The following is a 20,759-nucleotide window of genomic DNA, read 5'->3' on the forward strand; positions in this document are numbered from 1 at the left end:
TATATAAATATATATATATATATATATATATATATATATTTATATAGCCAAATGACCCCAATTCCAAAGGGGGTGGACTCCGTTTCAATTTGCATGTTTTCTAAGCAAGAACAAGGCTTTGTTGTGCTACTGTATGACTCAATAATTCAACGCTATTTCTGACATTTTGAATTGACAAAGCTTCCTGAATGGGAAGTGAAACCTCTTCAAACTTGGAGATAAAGATTGTTCTTTTTACTTTTTTGGAATGACTATGACCTGGATGACTGGGAATTTTAACCAGCAGATAATTTAGGTAGGAAGTAATAAACATAGTACAAAATTTTATATATATATATATATATATATATATATATATATTGACTCCTCATGAGTGAAGGCTGCTATAGAACAACAATTTCATAACTGGAAGGTGGAACTGAAGCAACAAAGGAGCTCTGTTTCATACTTGTGATCTTTCAGTCTCTGTCATTGGAAATGCTGTATTTAGAACAGTTTGTTTGTCATTTCGTACAACTTGATGTCAGGGTGAAGATCTAGCCCCTTTAGAACAGTTATTCCTAAAGTGGGTGTCATGACCCCACCTTGGGTAGCAAACCTTAATGGCCACTTTCGAAATCAAGACAAACAACAACAATGATTGGGAAAGAAAATGTACACTATCAGTCTTAAAAGAGATTGAAAACAACATGTAAAACAGATCAAACATGTTTGTAGTTGACGACTTGTACTTGTGACATCTTTTATACTAACTGATGGTCTTCTCATCAATTGGGAATTCGATTCTGAAAAGTTCTGTTTTAGAACTTTCTGCTTTTTAGAACGCACATGGAGAAATTATATTTAGTTATGCTAGCAAGGCTTATCTTATTAAATGCTTCAAGTATGATCCTAAAGCCTCTGCTCCAAATAGAAACATTTATCATTTAGAAAATGAATAACATTTTGACTGTCGTCCTTATATCTTTTGTTTAAGAAGAATGACTTCACCTAATCTCTGGGGGTAAAAGCTTAAAAAAATACATAAGTTTGGAAATTGGAGAAGAAATTGTGATTGGTGCTTTTTAAAACAGTACGACATGGAGGGAATATGGCCTTAACTGTTTCGTGAAGTCCTCTATTACAGTACCTGATAGGGTAGTCGGCAGCGCTGAGATTGATGAAGAAGTCCCAACTCCAGTCCCTCATGGCCAGGAGGTCAGCCATGCTGCGCAAATACATGGTCAGCAAACTGGCCCCTCCCCAGATGGTGGACATGCGCCAAGGCGTCACCCTCACATTTGAATATTGGGAAGTCAAGGCCAGCACCTGCCTGTGCAAATAGTTGGAGCGCTGAAAAACATAATAGAGAAACAAGCATAGGAAATAATCTTTTAGGGAGGCCCTTTTCCTGTTTCAAACTGTGCTTCAGGTTCTCCGTGGCTCACCTGGTCGACATGGATGTAGTAGAAGTGGGAGGTGTGGTAAATGGCTTTAAATAGACGCTGGAATTGGCGTGAAGCTCGTCCATGAATCACCAGAACAAACGCTATTCTCACTGGTTTCAGTGGAAAGCTCTCCACAGAGTCTTCATCCCACTGAATGTTCACGTTGGCTTTACCTGTACACGTTAACAGACAGCATGGGAATAGTTATGCAGGATCCTTATCTATTACAGTATATATACAGTATTTCATCATGGGGAAGGAGAAAGTTAATACAAAGACAAATTTATTGTCTTCTTTAGATGTAGTTAAATCACATATGTTTGGCAATTTCACCAATATCTTTCACGTAGAATTTAAAGGAAACATGTAATACCATGAGAACACTTGAGTTCAGCCTGTTCAGACACACTGTTTGTATGTATTTTAATATAAAATGTAAAATTTAAAGACAGCACTAAGGTAATAGTGCACTCCTGGCACAATGAATGTATTGCAGCTAGAAAAAAAAGGAGAGAAAGAAGCATTATGCCCAGATTTGTCACATTCACAAAACCAAACAAGATACTGAAAACAATATGTTATACCACAGAAGCACAACCCTCGTAGTCACTCATCAGTTATAATGTGATTAAATTGGAACCATTTCAATTATCCTAACCACATTAAAAAAACAGCTGTAACCACTGTCCTTACAGAGACAGGAATACTGTAAGAGTTTCCTCAGGGATCTAGGGCGTAGCTTAGAATGACAAGCTGCCATCATTCCTTTCATACCAAACTCCCTAAAGACTCCCTGGACATTGCAAAAAATGACAATATAAATAAGGGCACACACACCCTGATCGTAGCCTGTCAAATTAAACAATTTATACAGTCCATGGAGAGTTGTTTAAATCCCAACTTAGCTGCACCGCTTGGTTTTCTACCAGGCTGGACAAACCCACAAAAAAAAAATCATACAAACATATCTGTTAAAGGCCTTTACGCAGGATGTGGTGTGCACGTTGCTTGCCACTTTCTATTGACTGCACATCTGTGAACCAAGGTCAAAGTTCAGCATATTTGACTACAGCGTGTGCGGGACCTTTGCTCGGAGCAGTGCTTTTGCACTCTTTCAGAAAGCAGTGTGCACTGTGAGTCCTTATAAGATACAAGACCTTTTGAGATTTTTAACCTGTATCCTAAGAATAGAATGGAAAAGCTTTTACCCCCCCTGCACCCCCACCCACCCTAACATTATCACAGACATTGTTGGTTTCTGACTCTTTTCTAATCACAACACATATACACATAAAGATTTCTGTCCCATAGACACTCTCAAAGGAGATTCATTTTCATAATTTGAGGCTCCTGAGGGCCTGTCTGTGATGCAGACACAGAGTAACCTGAGGGAATGCTGACATGTGGACTGTTTATTCCCCTAAAGAAGAAAAAAAAAAGCCCTCTCTGCTGGCCAAGATGCCTTCTAATTGCACTGCATTTTGGTACATGTATCTGTTATTTCTATATTCTATAGAAATATTTGTATCTACTGGAATTTAAGGTGGATTTATTGAAAGATCAATGACACGACCTTGGTTCTAACTGGCCTTGTAGCCTATCATCCACCCATGCTTAGTTCTTGCTGTACCTTTGTCTGTGTGTGTTTAGGTGTGTTTGTGTGTGTGCACTCTGAGGGAAATCTGCTCCGGGCTGTATCAGATTGAACAATAATTGGTGGCCGACTAAGAAGATCCGCTGGCTAGCTTTGCAGTTGGATAATTGGACGGTCGCTTCTCAAAGCACACCAAGAAGTGTGAGTAAGACTGGCTGGCTGAACTAATGAGCACTTCTGTGTGCATGTGTAAGCTTATTCTTTTTTTTATTGTCAATTCAGTCAACCTGTTCATCTGCAGAAGAGCAGCTTTGTGTGCCATAGTCTCTGAGCAGACTGTGTACCTGAGCTAAGAGTTTGCTATCAATCTTTGAAACTGCCTTTCCCTCATCTGCTATCATCCTGTTCTCTTCCTCCATCATCCAGTGTAATGTCTAGCTCTGACACACCCTCCATCTTAACTGTTCATATAACAGGTTAGAAGAAGAGCTGAGTTAGGTCACAAAGGGGATGTACCAAACTGCATTAAAAAAGGTCTCAGGCTTAGCCTCTGCTGCAAAACAAATCCAGTGAGGTCTGCAGATACAAACTGGTTATGAATATTTATATTTTTTTCATTGACTAATATATTTTTTATTCCCAGGCATAAACTGCCATTATTATTTCTTTAGATCTTTCCATAGATTCCTTATTGGATTTGAGTATGCACTAGAGCTGAAACAATTAATCGTTATTAATCGATTATTGAAATAATCGTCAACTTATTTAGTAATTGAATAATTGTTAGCTGCAGAGTAGAGATTCTAAAACATGCTTTTAGCTGAAAGAGCGACCCACCTAGAGAAGCAATTATATCAAAACTGTACAAAATGTAAAGATTTTACATTTAAAATAAAAAAAACACTTTTTTGTCTGTCAAGATGCTCTATCCAGAACTCCTCAAGTGGAAAAGTTTTAGTTTCACCCGGTTTAATTAATCAAAAAAATAATCAATAGATTAATTAATTTGCAAAATATATTCATTAGCTGCAGCCCTAGTATGCACTATGACCAAATCATTCTAACAAGTGAAAATGTAGTGGTTGTCTGCTAAAAGGTGAACACCAACTCCAAAACTCTATCAGGTTTTCTTTTAGAAAAAAATCAGCATGCCCTGATTTAGTCTCCATCCATTTTCTGTCTCTGATGAGGAAAAGGTTATTGACTTTATGTGCAACACGAAAAGTACAACTACAGTTGAGCTTTGTACAGATGTGTCTATCAAGCATATGACTTGAGTAACTACGTAACCCATGATTATGCAAATTGTTTGGTAGAATAATATTTTGTTAATATTTGAACTATAACTGATTCCATACTTCATCTGCAATGGCCGGCTAAGCTCTACCTGATCACTTCTATTATGACATAAAGCTTTTTTTTTTTTTTTTTGCTGTCTATGCATTTTGTTAAAATGAATAACACATTACTACGTGTTTAGAATCGAATAAGATTTAAAAATTATATTTTACCGATTCCTACCACTTTGTTAGTTACTTTTTCCCGACAGGCCCACTCCCACCAGGAAGAACCAGCTTATTGATTCAGAGCTGCGAAGTGCAGTCACTTCATGATTAGAAAAGTAAGCATATCAAATCACCAAGGGTGAACATGTTCTCCATAAATTCAACGACAAATACAGAAATAACACAATTGCTAATCTTGCTCAGGCCCCAAGGACAGAATGCTGATCAAAACCAAATTGGGCATATTTTAGCTAACAAGGTCAGGACTTGATTGGGAATAAAGTGGAGATAACACGTTGGCAGTCAGCCGACAGACGAGGAGGAAGAAAAGTGATTAAATTTAGTTGCGGTGTTGTTACAACCAAGTCACTAGGGGAGAGCCCCTTCAACTTCTTTGTCCCTTTTGATCAAATTGTCTGTTTGAGTGGGATGTGAGTTGCTGTGCAAAATGACCAGGCACAGACAGACGACGCTAAGGCTGACGTGGGAGAGGGAATGCACCAAAGTTGCGAAGTCATTGTGCTTTGTCAAGTTATAACAACATGAGCAAAGAAAGAAGAGGTATTTCAGCAGAACAGGCAGGAGGTATAATAGCTTTCTCCTTCTCTCCTGCTGTCCGCATTGCATTCAGTCCACTTCCTTTTTTGCGCTTGCATGTATGTGTATGCAGTGTTCGCTAAACATGTCTGCTGATGCATGCTACACTGCTGGTGCAACAGATTTTGTTTACAAAATCCACAACCAGCCTGCAGATGTCCATAAATTTGTGAGTGTAGTGTGTCTGAAAGAGACGAGGAAACCTGTGTTCTGTGGCCAGCTTGATGAAACAAACCGAGAAACCAATTTGGAGAAAACACAAGTACCATCCCAATTTTGTCCAACTGTTTACTTGACCAAGTACACATGGTGGGGGGAGCGGTGGTGTCGGGGTGTGTGTGTGTGGGTGTTGAGAGGGTACCTTGACTTAGATGAAAAATTGCAATTACAACAGTAATTTGTGGAATGGTTATTTTCTCTGTTTCCTTAAAAGGAAAAAAAAGCTTACACAGCACAGATTAGGCAGGTCTAACAGAAAATAAAAATGGAAAAACAAGACAAAAAGACTGAACACCTTTCGGAATATTTTTAACAAGATTTTCTCTTTCAGATAACTTCCCCCTGCCCTTTTTTTGATATGTGTACAGCTCTAGTTATGATAAATAAGAAAAGGCTGAATTCTATCCCTTGTCAAATTTAGCTACTTTTGTATAAACTGTGCATTAAATGTTGAATTTATATCATTTATATCTACCTACTGTATTTATAGTATCATGACATGTCTTAACAGGAAAGCTTAAAAGATGTCAGTTTAATTTTATCAAAGTGATTATAAAAAATGGGTATAATAAGATATGCCTTGCTAGCATAACTAAAATAATTGTCCCCTTGTGTCTTCTTTCAATTTTTGTTACACGTTTCTCACATAACCAAGCATGTTTTAATATCAGACAAAGCCTGAGCAAACAGAAAATGTTGCCTGAAAAAGATCAGACTTTATCACTGCTTGGCCTGGAGACTTAATAAAGAACTTAAACAGAAACTGTCTGAAAACAAGATGTAAGCTAAAATATTTGGGCAGACTATCAATATTACTTCAAATATACACAATAACAGGATGATACAAGACAAAAAAGAACAGGACTATATTAAAACCCCTGGCCAAGTCAAGGTCAGTGCTTATGATTGAAGAATAGAAAGGCACTGAGCAAAATCTTCCATCATAGAAGAGTTCCAAGGTGGAAATAACTGGCACAGAAAAAACATAACACAAAGGACCATCACATTCTTGCCAAAAAATAAATAATAGTATCTTAATGACCCGCACAACTTTTGAAAACATATTATGTGGACTGATAAAACAGGGTTGGAAATTGAATGAAGGTTTGTGTCGCGTTACATCTTGGCCTGCTTTGCTGTTTCACAGCCTTAATGACTTATTGTAAAGTGTAAAATTCTGCTTTGTGGTCCGTTTGAAAACCCATGCCAATGAGGAACCGGGTTTATGCAACAGGAGAATGACTCAAATCACACAAACAGGGCGGAGTTCGGAGAGGCCATGGAGGAGGACTATCAGTGGGCCTCAAGAGTGCTCTGGCAAACCGTCTGCAGCCTTAGGAGGGGGAAGCCCATCAGCCAGGCTGAAGTATCTGAGGTAGTTAGAAAGCTTCTCAGGTGGCAGGGCCCTGGGGGTGGATGAGATTCGTCCTGAGTAGTTGTAGGACTGTCTTGCGTGACATTTCCCTGGAATATCGCGTAGCGGTCGGGGGACAGTGCCCCTGCATTGGCAGACTGGGGTGGTGGTTCCTCTCTTCAAAAAGGGTAACCGGAGTGTGTGCTCCAATTACAGGGGGAACACACTCCTCAGCCTCTCCGTTAAGGTCTACTTCGCCAAAGCAGTCCACATGTGTTTTGTGGACCTGGAGAAGGCTTTCGACTGTGTCCCCCGTGGTGCCCTGTAAAGGGTGCTCTGGGAGTATGAGGTCCAGGGACCTCTGTTAAGGACTGTCCACTCTCTGTATGACTGCAGCAGGAGCTTGGTTCGCATTGCCGGCAGTAAGACAGACCTGTTCCTGGTGCATGTTGGTCTCCGCCAGGGCTGCCCTTTGTCACCGCTTCTGTTCATTACATTAATGGATAGAATTTCTAGGCGCAGCCAGGGACCGGAGGGTTTGTCTGATTTGGGAACCTCAGGATATTATCTCTGCTGTTTGCAGATGATGTTGTCCTGTTGGCCTCAACAAACCAGGACCTCCAACGTGCACTGGGGTGGTTTGCAGCCGAGTGTGGGGCAGCCGGTATGAGGATCAGCACCTCCAAATCCGAGGCCATGGTTCTCCACAGGAGAAAGGTGGACTCCCCTCTTTAGTTAGGTGGAGAGGCCTTGTCTCAAGTGGCGGAGTTGAAGTATGTCAGGGTCTTGTTCACGAGTGAGGGTCGGATGGAGCATGAGATTGATAGATGGATCGGTGCAGCATCAGCAGTGATGCGGTTGCTGTTTAGGAATGTCGTGGTGAAGAAGGGGCTGAGTCGGGAGGCAAAGCTCTTGATTTACAGATCAATCTGTGTTCCAACCCTGACCTATGGTCATTAGATCTGGCTAATGACCGAAAGGACAAGATCGCGAATACAAGAGGCCGAAATTAATTTCCTTCGCAGGGTGGCTGGGCACACCCTAGAGATCGGGTGAGGAGCTCAGTTACCTGGGAGGAGCTCAGAGTAGAGTCGTTGCTCCTCCACGCCGAAAGAAGCCAACTGAAGTGGCTCAGGCATCTGTTTGGTCGCCTCCCTTGGGAGGAGGCGTCGTGGAAGGGCAAGGACATGCTAGAGGGACTATGTCTCTTGGCTCGCTGGCTTGGTGTTGCCTTGGGGTCCCCCCAGAGCAGCTGGAGGAAGTGTGCTTGGAACGGGAAGTCTGGGCATCTTTGCTTAGACTTCTGCCTCTGCGACCCGGCCCCGGGTAAGTGGAAGAAAAGGGATGGATGGATGGATATTTATATTAGGGGGAAATGACTTTAACATGATTCCTTTTTCTCAAGCAAGTACACCTTCCTTATTAATTTAGCTGGATCTCTTTCCTAGATGTGGAGATTGATAAAGCTAATTCAGCCATCAGCCATGTCTACTGTTTTCTAAAAGGTAAGAACCTAATTAAAAGAACAACTGCAGCCTTTCACTTTATCTACTTTGTGTGTTTCTATTCAATCCTGAATCGGTGCTTCTGCATTTAGCCATGTATCCTACTAAAAAAAGATTAATTGACAGCAAAATTGGAGCTATTTCTCTGTGTATTATTTCAGTTTTTCTCATTAGCGAAGACAGGTTTTGTTGAGTTGTCTGAAATCCATTTCAGATGTACTAATTTAGAGCAGTGTTAGAAAAACCCTGGGCCCCAGCCCGATAACGGTCAATGTGTCATTTGGTACAAATAAAATTACTTTTATTATTGTCGGCAGATTTTTTTTCCTAGTCTAAATGGTACTTTATTTTGAAAAATGGCCAGATTCACTCTATTACATGCGGAATTGACTCACTCTTGAGAGAAGTAGACCATGAGACTGTAGGTTACATGAAACCTCCCACTGTATACTCCAACTGTCTCATGCAAAAAGCTCAGGGATCCCAAGGATTCACTGCTGTGAGTAGTTTGTAGACTGTTTTACTGGACTTTGTTACCATAATGACCAGTGAGTATTATAGTTACAGAACAGTCCATGAAAATTTTGTCTGACATTAATCTGGTCCAAGGCGCAACAAAGTTTGGGGGCCACTGTTTTAGAGCATATTTTACCCTGTAGTGTTCATCTACTTTTTATTCCCATAGAGATCAGTCCAGGTCAAATGCCTCAATGTTTAATGGCATCTTTCTTGGACAAAAACTCATCGATGATGCAATCAATCTCTGTATTTATCTCCAAATGAACTTAAATATTGCTTAGTCATATGAAATGGATTTCTACTGTGGATGTTGATGGTTTAAAGGAACTTCTGTAGAAATCTGTCTCATAGCAATTCTGGCAAAGTTTCTAACTGAATGTTAGAGGCTCTGTTATTGAATGATCTGTTGAAGAGGATGATACATTTTTTCCATAATGCTCTTCATTTTATGAAAAAAAAATTATTTAGAAAATACACTGATTCAGTGTTTAGCTTATCCTAATTTCTTGGTAGAGAGATGAAATGCAATCCTGTCTTGATGCTTTGGTCTGTCTTTTTCCTCGAAGAATCCAATAAGATAGCTAATCCAGAGGTTAACTTTGTGTACTTTCCAAAAGCTGTGAAGACAATCACCCCTTGTAGTCAGACACCCACATCCCATTTCATAATTTCAACAAACATACACACCCTGAGACATAACAAACAAAATCACATGGCACACCAGGAGCAAGCTTCATTTTTTGTAAATACTAAATCCAATATTTCTACAGGAAAATTTTTCTTCAAGGGAAATTTTATAAATTCAAGGAGTGCAAAATTTTTTTTCAAAGAACTTCTCTCCTAATTTTTTGTCTAAAGGTGTTTTATTTTCTCAAAGGTTTTATTTTAAGGATTTTTCACAATCAAGATTTAACAATAACACTGAAAGATGATTGCAATTTCTATACCAAAGAAAAAAAGAACAAACTTTCTGTTGCAACTATTCTGTGTTTCAGTGTGCTACTTTGAGCAGGCTGTTACAGTACTCCTGACCTACAGCAGTCTAGGTCAATCTGATATAACATATCACCCAATATTCTTGATTAAAAACTCAAAATGTACCACTTATGAATACATTAATCCATGACTGTGGACAATGCATTTACCTTCAATGGGGCAGTAACGAGTTACTGCATCAGGCATCAGCTGGCCCTCTTTGTGTCTACAGTAGACCTCAGCAATCTGTTGTCTACACTCCTTGGTCTTGGCTCTAGACAGGGCAGAAATGGCTTCCTTGCCGCTAATCTCACACTTTGGTGGCTGATCGTACGTCACCTCCAGTGTCGCTGTAGTTGCCTGCTTCCTGTGTGGATGCTGGTGCCTGTGCTGAGACTGGGCAGGTTGGGCCAGAGAGGCACGAGTGTGCTGCTGCAGACCTCCAATAATGCCATTGCCATCAGGATAGGAGGCATTGTTTCCCATTTCCAGTGACTGGTGAACTATGGACAAAATCTCATTGGAGCTGCGGCCCAGTCTAGGGGAGCTGTCATGCCAGGCTTGCTGCTGGACGTGTGCCTTCCCCTGAAGACGTTCTCGCTGCTTACTGCTGGTGGCCCTTATGGATTGCCGGTGTGAACGGGCACCAAAGTTGCTATTATCTATAGTTTCAAAGTCTTTGGGCACTGAGTTCTCATTGTTGCTGTCAACTCTACTTTTCTCCTTTGGCCGATGGGAGTAATATCCATCCTAGACAGAGAAAGGTGGAATAAAGAAGGATAGAGAGAAGTAGAGGGGTAGGATAAAATGCATGTAGATGGGTAAAAGGAAGAGCAGGGAGAAGACAAACAAGAAAAAACAAGATCAGAACTGAGTGCATACCTTGCATATCAAGTGTTAGATTGCCAATCAGCATGGTATCAATGACTAGGCAACACAGCACTGAACTCTGAGGCATGAAATAAAGCAGCAATGTAACACAAGGTGTTACGTACCCAAGGTGATACCGGTGTTGGGGCTCCATTGCTCCATGCTATTATCAGATTAACACGTGCTTTCAATTAAATTTCCCTTTAAATAGGCACAATGCTCCATAAATAAAACACCAAGTGAGAATACAGGGACAAAATATGACTGAGAGTGAGCAAAGATGTTGATGTATATGCGTGTGTTCTTTTATTACTGGAAACAAATAAATATGCAAAGAAACTGCAGATGCAATGTGTCTGACTGCACTTCTCAGCATGGCAGCATATTGAAGATAGTCTCAGAGTGAACATGATTATTTGAATGTCCCCGTCCTGTGCTTTTTCAGTAGAATAGGCTGAAAGCATTGGGGGGCACAGGGCACAGCAGAGCGATGGAAAACATGGTGAGTGACAGAGCAGTGGAAGATGAAGGACCACTGGCAGAGGGTACCGGCTGTGTTGACTTTTCAGCTGAAATGCGCTATGATGCATGAAACAAAGAAAAGTAAAAAGTTGCCCCCACCCTGCTGCCATGCACCCTCCTAAAGAAGCTAACCTGAAAGTTGAAAGGGAAAAGTCAGGATGAAAAACGCAATAGCAAAGACCAGCAGAGAAAAGAAGGACCACACATTGCTTTTATAACCTTTTCAATATTGTGTTGGCTATACAAAAACACATTTTTTATATTCTTATATGAACTTTATGTGGCAAAACAACACAAAGTAAGATATAACAATAAATTAAGTATGGACAATAATTTAATATAAGTAATACCACTTTATCATTGTGTTGTGTTCAATTACAATGATATATCTGATATTTTAATACAAATTACAGTCTATGATTATAGCTTTTGTCACCAACTGACCTTTGAGAGTTTTAAGTAGTTTTACCGGATTTGCTTCTTCAAGCAAATATTTATTTATATTGGAGGCGATTTGTAAACATGGCAAATACTGTAACTGTCATAAGATTGTATCTGTTGTGGGAATTCTTTGAAGTCTTATTGACGCTTTTATTTTCTTTACACTGATATTGAAATTATATCATATCCTCCAAGATTAAGAAATATATTGTGATATAGGTTTTGGTCATATATTACTGACAATGGAAATATGAAAAGTGGCATGCCGCTTTACTAAACCCTACTTCCGAATCACAAGTTGGTCAACTACATGTTGGTCTATGAAAACAAAAAAACAAAAAACAACAGCGAAAAATCAAATAAATACATTAGAGTTTTAGTAAAGTCATAATAAAGATCCTTTTGTAGGGGTTTGACACTTTTTCCATGCACTGTATTAGCAGGTATCACAGACGGCTGAAAATGTGGCATACAAGAATGAATCAGAAGCAAGAGAGGTGAGAGGCACAAGAGACAAGTGAGATTGTTTAAAAATGTCTTTCCACCCCTGCAGCCTGGCCTGTTATCGCCCCATCAACCTTTCCTCGCTGTAAACACCTTGTACCAGCAGAATTACAAAGGTGACACACTTCCACGCTAAAAGAGAGAGAAGCAGAATGATATTATACAGCAAAACACAAAACTGCAGCAAAAACAGAAGGGGAACGACACTTTCGTTGTCATTCCCCTCTAAGCTTCCTCCTTGGCGGAGGTCTGGTTCTCACTAAATTAGATGCATTTAAGCTGTCTGCTTCTCTTCTCGGAATCTCTGCCTCTTCCCTTGCTCTTGCCCTTCACACTTCTCTTCACACATCCCGGTCCCTCTCCACTGCTCCTCTTCGATCATCTCTCATCCATTTTTCCTGCAAATCTCCCTCCTCTTCTCTAATCATCTGCTACCAATTTTTCCTCTAACACCTCCCTTTCTCCCTCTTCTCACCTCCTCTTTATTAATCCAAGACTTTGCCACCTCTCCCGCCTGTCATAACCTCACCCTCTTCCCTTTGCCCTTGTCTCTGACTGCTTTCCTTCCCCTCCAGCTAGTTTAAACAGACTGTATTCTTTGTGAATGGCAGAACCTGCTAATCCTGCATGTAACAGCTGCTTAGGCCAGTGATCACCTAAAAAGAAATCCCTGCCTGCAGAGTTTCAAAGGGAATGCTTTAGGAGACTAATCCACACAGAGCAAGTCACTGGATGTTTCCAGAGGTAAAATGAGGCTGTTTGCACTCACGATTATGTCTGTAAAGCTCATGCTTGTCGTGAATTTTGTTTTAAAAGTGCAGGGCGGTGTGTGTTGTTTTTTGTTAAAGGCAGAAAGAGTGAAGTAGAAGCAGCATGTGTTTGCCCCAGAGGCTTTTCTGCTTTGATCCCTGCTGTGAGAGATATGAGAAGATGGGGGACACAGCTAAATTGGAAAAATGCCTGAGAAAAAAAAAACAACAACACCAAAAGCGTGTCCCTCAATTCATTAGAAGACAGACACAACACAAAAATCTGAGGTCAGATGTCAATAGTTAAAACTTTTCCTTAATGTAAAATAGGAATCTGCTAATCACTATTACCTGTAGCAAAGAATGTAGTAGGGTAGAGCTGTGGTTAGCAATCCTACTTTGTAGCAGGAGTGTATTTTTTAAATGGAGTTTTTCTGTTCTAGCTGCAAATGTGTAGGTTAACTTGTGACAACACAGCTTCCTCCCACAGCTCAGAAACATGACTGTTAGGTTAGCTGGTCTCTCTAAATTGTCTTTAGGTAGGAATTAGTGCATCCTGAAGCTGTCTATCGCATCTTATATTAAAAATAACCATAGATAGTGAGCTACATCTAGAAGTTTACCAACATCTGGTATTATTTTTATGTAACTTTAATTATGTAACTTCATAAGGGTCTCATTACAGCATAAATGAATAGTAGATATATGACTCTATACTCTAGAGGTAGTCTTAATAATCTAAAATCAAAGATCGAAGCAGTATGCTTTAAATGTGCACTGTTAAAACAATGGCAAAAGAAAGTCTTAAGCTTCTTATTACTTCTAGGTTATCTGTACATTATATTAAATATCTAACTTTAGAGTTGTCTTTATTCTATTTTTGAAGTTCTTGAGCCATTATAGGAAGACAGGCTCATTCACATTGCTGCAGTAGTTCAATGGCAGTTAGCACCATTCTTGGCATAGTAAACTTACTCCTAAAATGTGTTGATTAGGGGTGTAATTAATTTATTGGGGAGATATAAATAGTTCTCAATTGATTCCGAATGGGTATCAACATATTCTAATTAATTATCACATTACTTATTAAAAGTGTTCCTTATAAATTAGAAAAATGTGACAATATCATTTAATTCCCCATCTGAGATCAATACTGTTTTTTAAATTAATTAAATCTTGAACTTATTTTGTTATTATATCAAACAGTATGGAAAGCTGTCGTCTTGAATTCTTCTAAGTCTCATTGATTTTGATTTGGTGTTTCTAAAACCCTATAGAGTAAAGCAGCCCAATGTGGCTTGAAGCTCAAATTGACAGTATTTCTTTTAGCAGACACTGAAAAAGCTCCTCTGGATCTCCAACCTTCGCAGTTTTTCTTTATTCCTCCTTCTGTGAGCAAAGGACTCCAGTAGATGTGCTGCCGTTTAATCTGAAACACTGTGAGGAAACGGTGGGACACAGAATTAATAGCGCAGGGAGTCACTGGAGATAGAGCTGCCTTGGACTGCAGATGGGGCAGATGAACTATCGATTGTTGCTGAGGATACGTTTTCCGCTCCCTGGGAATGTCAGGGCAGTTGAGCGGGGATTGCCTGGCACATGATGATTTGGCTTTGCAGACACAAACACACACACACAAAATGAACACAAGCAGAAAGTGCCCTGAGCTGTGCTGAAGAGTAAGGAAAATGTAGGCAGGGTAAACACACACAAAAAAAATCATCAATCAATGTTAGGTACATTTTAGATAGAAGCCCATAGAGTTGGGAGTTTCAGTCCCCCCTCTGGGGATGGTTTAGTCCATTTCTCAATTCTGAGCTAGCCCTTTCCACTTTACCTCATTTCCTCTCCCACTGGGGGAAATAGTTCACCTGTCCTTTTTTCTCTCTTTCCAATTCCTTTCTCTTAAATTTCATGTGTAGAAAGAAAAAAAAAAGGTCCATATATGTCTCGCAGCACTGGTCCAGCTTCATCCCTCTTCTCCCCTCCTAACCATTTTATTCCTACAGTAGCTTTTGGTAGAGAAATAGCTCATGGTCCACCCAGCTGCCCTCCTTCCTGAAGCCATCATTTGCTCTTGCAGACCCATGGTAGATGTAAAGGGGAACAAGGTAGCAGCACAGATTAGATTTTCCTCACTTTTTCAGCCTGCTTTTTCTAAGCAGGTACAATTCTTTAAGGCTCCAGTTAAAACAGCATGGGGTTCACCTCAGGTGTTAACCGTTGTCATGGTATGGTTGAAACTTCACAGCTTTTTGTATATTTCACCATCAAGGACATTTTTTCATATTATGGCAGTAGTGTTCATATGGTTCACGTTTCGACACTCCTGCGCAGCTCTGCCCTGTTCTCATTAGCCTTCATCCGATCCACCTGTCCTCTGACTATAAAATCAGCTGTCAGAACAGTCACTTGTGCCAGATTATTTTTAAACATTAGAGACCAAAGTTTCAGTGACTGTAACATGTCCCAATGCATCTTTTTGGTCACTAACCTTTAGTCTTGTATCACTAGTGTCTCCATGTCCTGCAACAGTGTACATGCCAATAAGCTGTTTTACCCTATCTGATTTTGTCTGGCTGAATGCTGGGTCCTCGGTTTCCAGTTGTTAGAGAATAATCTAGACAACAATGGACCCATCCCAAGGAAAGCAGTGGAGCAAAGGCGCAGAGAAATCTATACGGCTGTTCGAGTAGTAGCCTCATGACTGGGGACTCAACGACATCCCTATTAAGAACCTCTACCCGTTAACACTCATGAACACTGCTTTTGATCAAATTCAGGTGGAGAAGATCTTCCCTAAATTAGATCTCTGTAACCCTTACCATCTGGCCCATATCCGAGAGGGGGAAGAATAGAAGAACACCACAATCTGACTCAACAATGAGGGGGCTGGGAACAAATTTCTAAGCTGGCTCTTAAGGAGTGAAGACATTGGTTGGAGTGGGCTAAGGTACCATTTGTCGTATAGACTGACCACAAAAATTTAGAGTATGTCAAAACGGTGAAAATATTAAACCCCTGACAGCCAGATTGGCTCTGTTTTTTTAAGTTTAAATTTGTCTTACAGCCCAAGGGCAGAAAACGGTAAAATTGATCCTCTGTTCAGAATGTACTTGTATCAGACATTGGATGAAGGCACCAGTGGTACTGAGGTGTTTAGCCTCGCCAAACTAGTGTGCGATCACTTACACCATAATGAACTTTTTGAAGTTTCGGTCTGGCTTTAGAGCTCATCATAGCACTGAAACACACTGGTGAAGGTTGCTAATGATATTCTCATGGCCTTAGATAATGGACTTGTGTCTGTGCTTGTCCTGTTAGATCTCAGTGCTGCGTTTGGTACAGTTGATCATAATATTCTTTTAGAAAGATTTGAATATTTTGTAGGAATTAAAGGAACAGCGCTAGACTAATTTAAATCTTATCTATCTGACAGATTTCAGTTTGTTCACGTTAATGATAAATCCTTCTCATGCTCAAAGGTTACCTTTGGAGTACCACAGGGATCAGTGCTAGGACCAATTCTCTTCATTATATATATGCTCCCAATCAGTAGAGTTATTAGACAGCATGGGATTCATTTCCAGTTATGCTGATGATACTCCGCTATATCTGTCTATAAATCCAGATGAAGCTGACCCATTACATAGATTACAGACATGTCTTGAAGACATAAAATCCTGGATGACTCTTAACTTTCTACTTCTGAATGCAGACAAAACAAAAGATATCGACTTTGGACCAGAGTCTTTGAAAAAGAAGCTGATTAGTCAGTCACTTCATTTGGATGGGATTAAACTGATTTCAGATAATAAAGTAAAAAATCTTGGTTTTATTTTCAGGACCTGTCATTTAAATCCAATATCAAAGAGGTTTCTAGAATCTCCTTCTTTCATCTGTGGAATATTGCAAAAATTAGAAATATCCTGTCCAAGGGTGATGCTGAGAAACTAGTCAATGCATTTGTTACTTCAAGGCTGGACTATTGTAATTCTTTACTAACAGGAAGTCCACAAACTGTAGTCAAAAGACGTCAGCTGATCCAAAATGCTGCAGCCAGAGTTCTGATGAAAATTAAAAAGAGAGATCATATCTCTCCTACCCTGGCTTCTCTTTATTGGCTTCCTGTTAAATCAAGAATAGAATTTAAAATCCTTCTTCTCACATATAGAGCCTTAAATGGCCAAGCTCCACCACATAGAGATCTGATTGTTCCTTATGTCCCTAATAGAGCACTTAGCTCTCAATCTGCAGGTTTACTAGTGGTTCCTAGAATTTCTAAAAGTAGAATGGGAGGCAGATCTTTTAGTTATCAGGCTCCTCTCCTGTGGAACCAACTACCAGTTTTAGTCCATGGTAGCTTTGCCTCGTCTGTTCCTGTTTGGCTGTCACACCATCCTGTAGAGAAATATCAGCTGTGCTGTTGCCATCAACACCTTTTTTATAGATGTTGAAGATTGGCCAGTTTTTCCAGTGTACACCTGTTTCTCTGACTGTAACTGGCTGGATGTGCTCTCTTTATCCTCTGACGTGGGAGTTGGCTCGGAGCTTGTCTACCTGGCTGTGTGTTTCCTGGATGGGGCCGCCTTTTACAGTTGCCTTTTATAATTCTGCTCCTGTCTCGTTAAATTACAGTGGGCCTTGGCAAATGGATAAAAGGGAATTTTTCCTCTATACTGTCGCTACAAGCATGCTTAGTGTGAGGGATTGCATTCGAGTCAATGAGTCGATGCAATCAACTGGTTTTCGTTAGAAAACTGAATCAATTTAACTGTATGATCTCGTGAAATGCAAAGTGCCTTGAGATGACTTGTATTGTGAATTGGCGCTATAGAAATAAACTGAATTGAATTGAATCATATCTTCAAAACACACAAACACCACACACTGGTAAACCTTAAGCTATTATTGATGCTAAACTTAACATCTACATTGGTGCTCCCTATCAGTGCCAAACTAAGGTAGAAGTTTGCGTGTTTGGAAAAAAAAAAGGGGGCTGAAAACATATGCAAAGATAGGTATGATTTCTAAGCACTTGGCACTCATTCTACCTTTTAGAGTTGGCCTCTATTTCAGGGATTTCTGTTATTAGCAAATATATATTTTTCTGTAGCCAAACATTGGTATTCTTGACTGGTTAAATATAATTTCATAAGTATTTTGAGATTTATGAATTCTAAAAATATATCATATAGAATTTTTTAGATGTATTGTCACATCCCTGACATTGATGACTAATTGGAGCAGAAAGGGGCAGATCAAATGTGCCTACCATGCTTTATTTTCAAGTATATTTTCAGACTAAATATGGTAAGGATATTTGGACCTAACACATTTGTTTTTCACAATGTTTTCCTCCACTGCATACAGAACATAACTGTCTAGTCTGGGATATCTATGAATATATGTTCATGGATGTTTATAGTTTGGAGGATTCCGATTGGATGCACAGAAAAGGAATATTAAAATTTAATTTATTCAACAATATCTAATAATGTCCAAAATTAAAAGTGAATGTTAACAAATGTGTTAACGGTCAAAACTAATTTCCAAACCATAGATCTGACCAACTCAAAAAAGTGAAACTCTAAAAACTAAAGGTGTGTTTCACTGCTCTGTTATTCAGAGGTCACAATCGGGATCATAACCACAATCCTGAGGGACTCCAGGCTGAAAAAACTACAACTTATTCTATATGAGAGAGCTGAGAGTGTTAGTAAATCTCTGCACAACCTGCCCTCCATGTGGCTAACAAGCTCAGATTAATTACCTGTACCAAGTGGAGGCAATTCTCTGAGCAAGACGTGGCGTCTGGTGAAACATGGAAGACTGATGCAGTTGACAGACTTGGTGCACAGCTGCTATAGCACCTGAGGATGCCTCACTGAGAAATGAGCCAGAATGGAGTTAAATGTGTCATTGGGAGAGGACTCAAAGTTTAACAGTCAAACAGGGGTATCACACATATTTGTAAATGACTAAGTGGGCTGAGCTTTCAGTTCAATTAAAAACTGTGTGCACTTCATGTGCCAAGTTTCCCAGAAGGTCTCAACTGTACGGAAAACAAAGAGGTAAAGATGTACGATGGACTTTTACATCAATTCTTGTGATGAATATTCAATGAAAAGTAAAATGCAAGTCCCAGAAGGTTCAAGGTTTTCCATAGTATTTCATGATGCTAGCTTTTTTTATACAGGAAACAGAACCCAATTATTAGGATAAGAGGACTAAGTCCAGTTATTTTTAGCTACAGTCTGGCAACTTTTAGGGCGCATTCACACTGTATGTCCAGTCAACCAATGGGTCCAGGGAAGGAAGCAGGAAGACGCCTATTTAATGGGGTTTTATTGCTACTTTTGTATTCAAGTGTTCGTTTGAGACCAGACCTCTTCATTAGTTTTTGTACCACTAGAAATGTTTAACTCTTTCATCTTTAAAGTATTGATGACAAAATATAACATTTCCTAGTATTTTTTTGCAGAGCATAATGTTAATACCGATGATCAATTTGATAATTTCAAGGGCGGCCGCATAAAATAGTGTTTATCAAAGAACCTCTGCTCAGTGACTGAGGGAGAAAACGGGAATGATGTAGGCAGGAGAACGGCTCAGTTTGAACAGTGGTTTTCGGTATAGACACCTGCAAAGGTTTTTATAGATTAATATACAGCTATGCCTTCGTGTTGAGTCGCAGCTTTTTGCTTCAGCCCCCATTTGGATAGCGTCTGCTTATTTAAGTTTCCTGAGCTGCTTTTAGAGTGGATGAGGCAGGACAGACAACATTGGGAAAGGTTGGAGCACTCCACTGTGTCTCTTCTGTGCTTGGAACATTTCAAGGATGTGTTTTCTATTTTGTTTCCTCATTGAGAGACTTGCTTGGTCTTTCAGTAAAATGCCACAGATGTCAGCAGCTGTATCTACAGCATGCTCCGGTGGAGAAAGAGAAAATTAGTCGGGGAGCCAGACACGGTCGGAATATTATTAATAACCTGTTAATGTGGCTCTAAGCGCTTCCACTTCCAGCTGCACATCTAGCGAGATGATGTTGGGTAAGATACATTTAAAAGATTATTCAGAAAACAATTGGTAGCTGCAAGGAGTTTAAATAGAAATATTCTTCAAACACAATTTGTGATTGTTAAACCTTTGCTCTGTGGTTGAAATAAAAAAAATTAGGAATCAGGTTGTTCCGCAACATATCGCTAAAATCATTACAATTGTAAATTCATGTATACTTACACAAAATAAATGTGCAATTCACATTCACTCACAAAGTGCTTTAATAAACCCGAGCAGAAATTAGCTGTGGTTGTAACTCATATTATAGCGGTATCATAAAACTTCTCATAAAAGTTTTTGTAGTGGAAGCTTGGGTTGTGCAAAGTGTTCTTCATTTTATGAAGAATTTTCTTTCTTGAACTCTAGACGTACTAGAGGAGTTTTCAAACAGGACCAGCCTTCTTTTTTTTAACACTTTTTTCTATTTTCTATGTGCTTATTGAGCTACTTTAAGTCAATTACCCTAATTGCCTCAGCGTCACCAAACAAACTATGTTTTCTTAAGCTGAGTTGGATTTTCTGCTTTGTAAAGAAAGGAAATAATTATGTTACACACCCTGCAAAAATTTCTCTCAAGTCCCGTAAGTAACCACATTTAAAACTTTGGTCATATCACTCCCATAAATAACAGATAAAACAGTAAGTTGTTTCGAGCTATTCTAAGATAGATCCTATCCTCTCATAAGACTCAAAAGGGATAGAACCAAAATGTCAAGGTGTGAGGTGGTGAAAGATCAGAGATAGCAACGGGTGCAGTTATGATAGATCTATATGCATGAGCAAGACTATAGACCAAAAAGAAACTAAGAGACCAAGATATGACAATAGGCAACCTAACAACAGAAAAAAAGAAAAAAAAATCACTTAAATACAGCTGTGATGAAAGGAAGCTTGATGATGTAAACAATGAGTCAAA

The 20,759-nt window shown here is 39.5% G+C and overlaps 1 protein-coding gene across 1 annotated transcript in view; it reads right to left on the minus strand.

Moving 5' to 3' along the window:
* The window catches only part of xylt1 (xylosyltransferase I), a 119,351-nt gene that overhangs the window by 51,338 nt on the left and 47,254 nt on the right, over positions 1-20,759 (minus strand). Inside the window, exons 2-4 of the mRNA XM_015381658.1 lie at positions 9,866-10,445; positions 1,428-1,600; positions 1,130-1,332 (exon numbers count right to left, since the gene is read on the minus strand). Of these exons, the coding sequence (XP_015237144.1) occupies positions 1,130-1,332; positions 1,428-1,600; positions 9,866-10,445 (956 nt within the window). The remainder of the gene's footprint in view (positions 1-1,129; positions 1,333-1,427; positions 1,601-9,865; positions 10,446-20,759) is intronic.

Source organism: Cyprinodon variegatus, unplaced genomic scaffold (genome assembly GCF_000732505.1).
Source record: "Cyprinodon variegatus isolate N-32 unplaced genomic scaffold, C_variegatus-1.0 Scaffold238, whole genome shotgun sequence".
In the NCBI taxonomy this organism is placed as follows: Eukaryota; Metazoa; Chordata; class Actinopteri; order Cyprinodontiformes; family Cyprinodontidae; genus Cyprinodon; species Cyprinodon variegatus.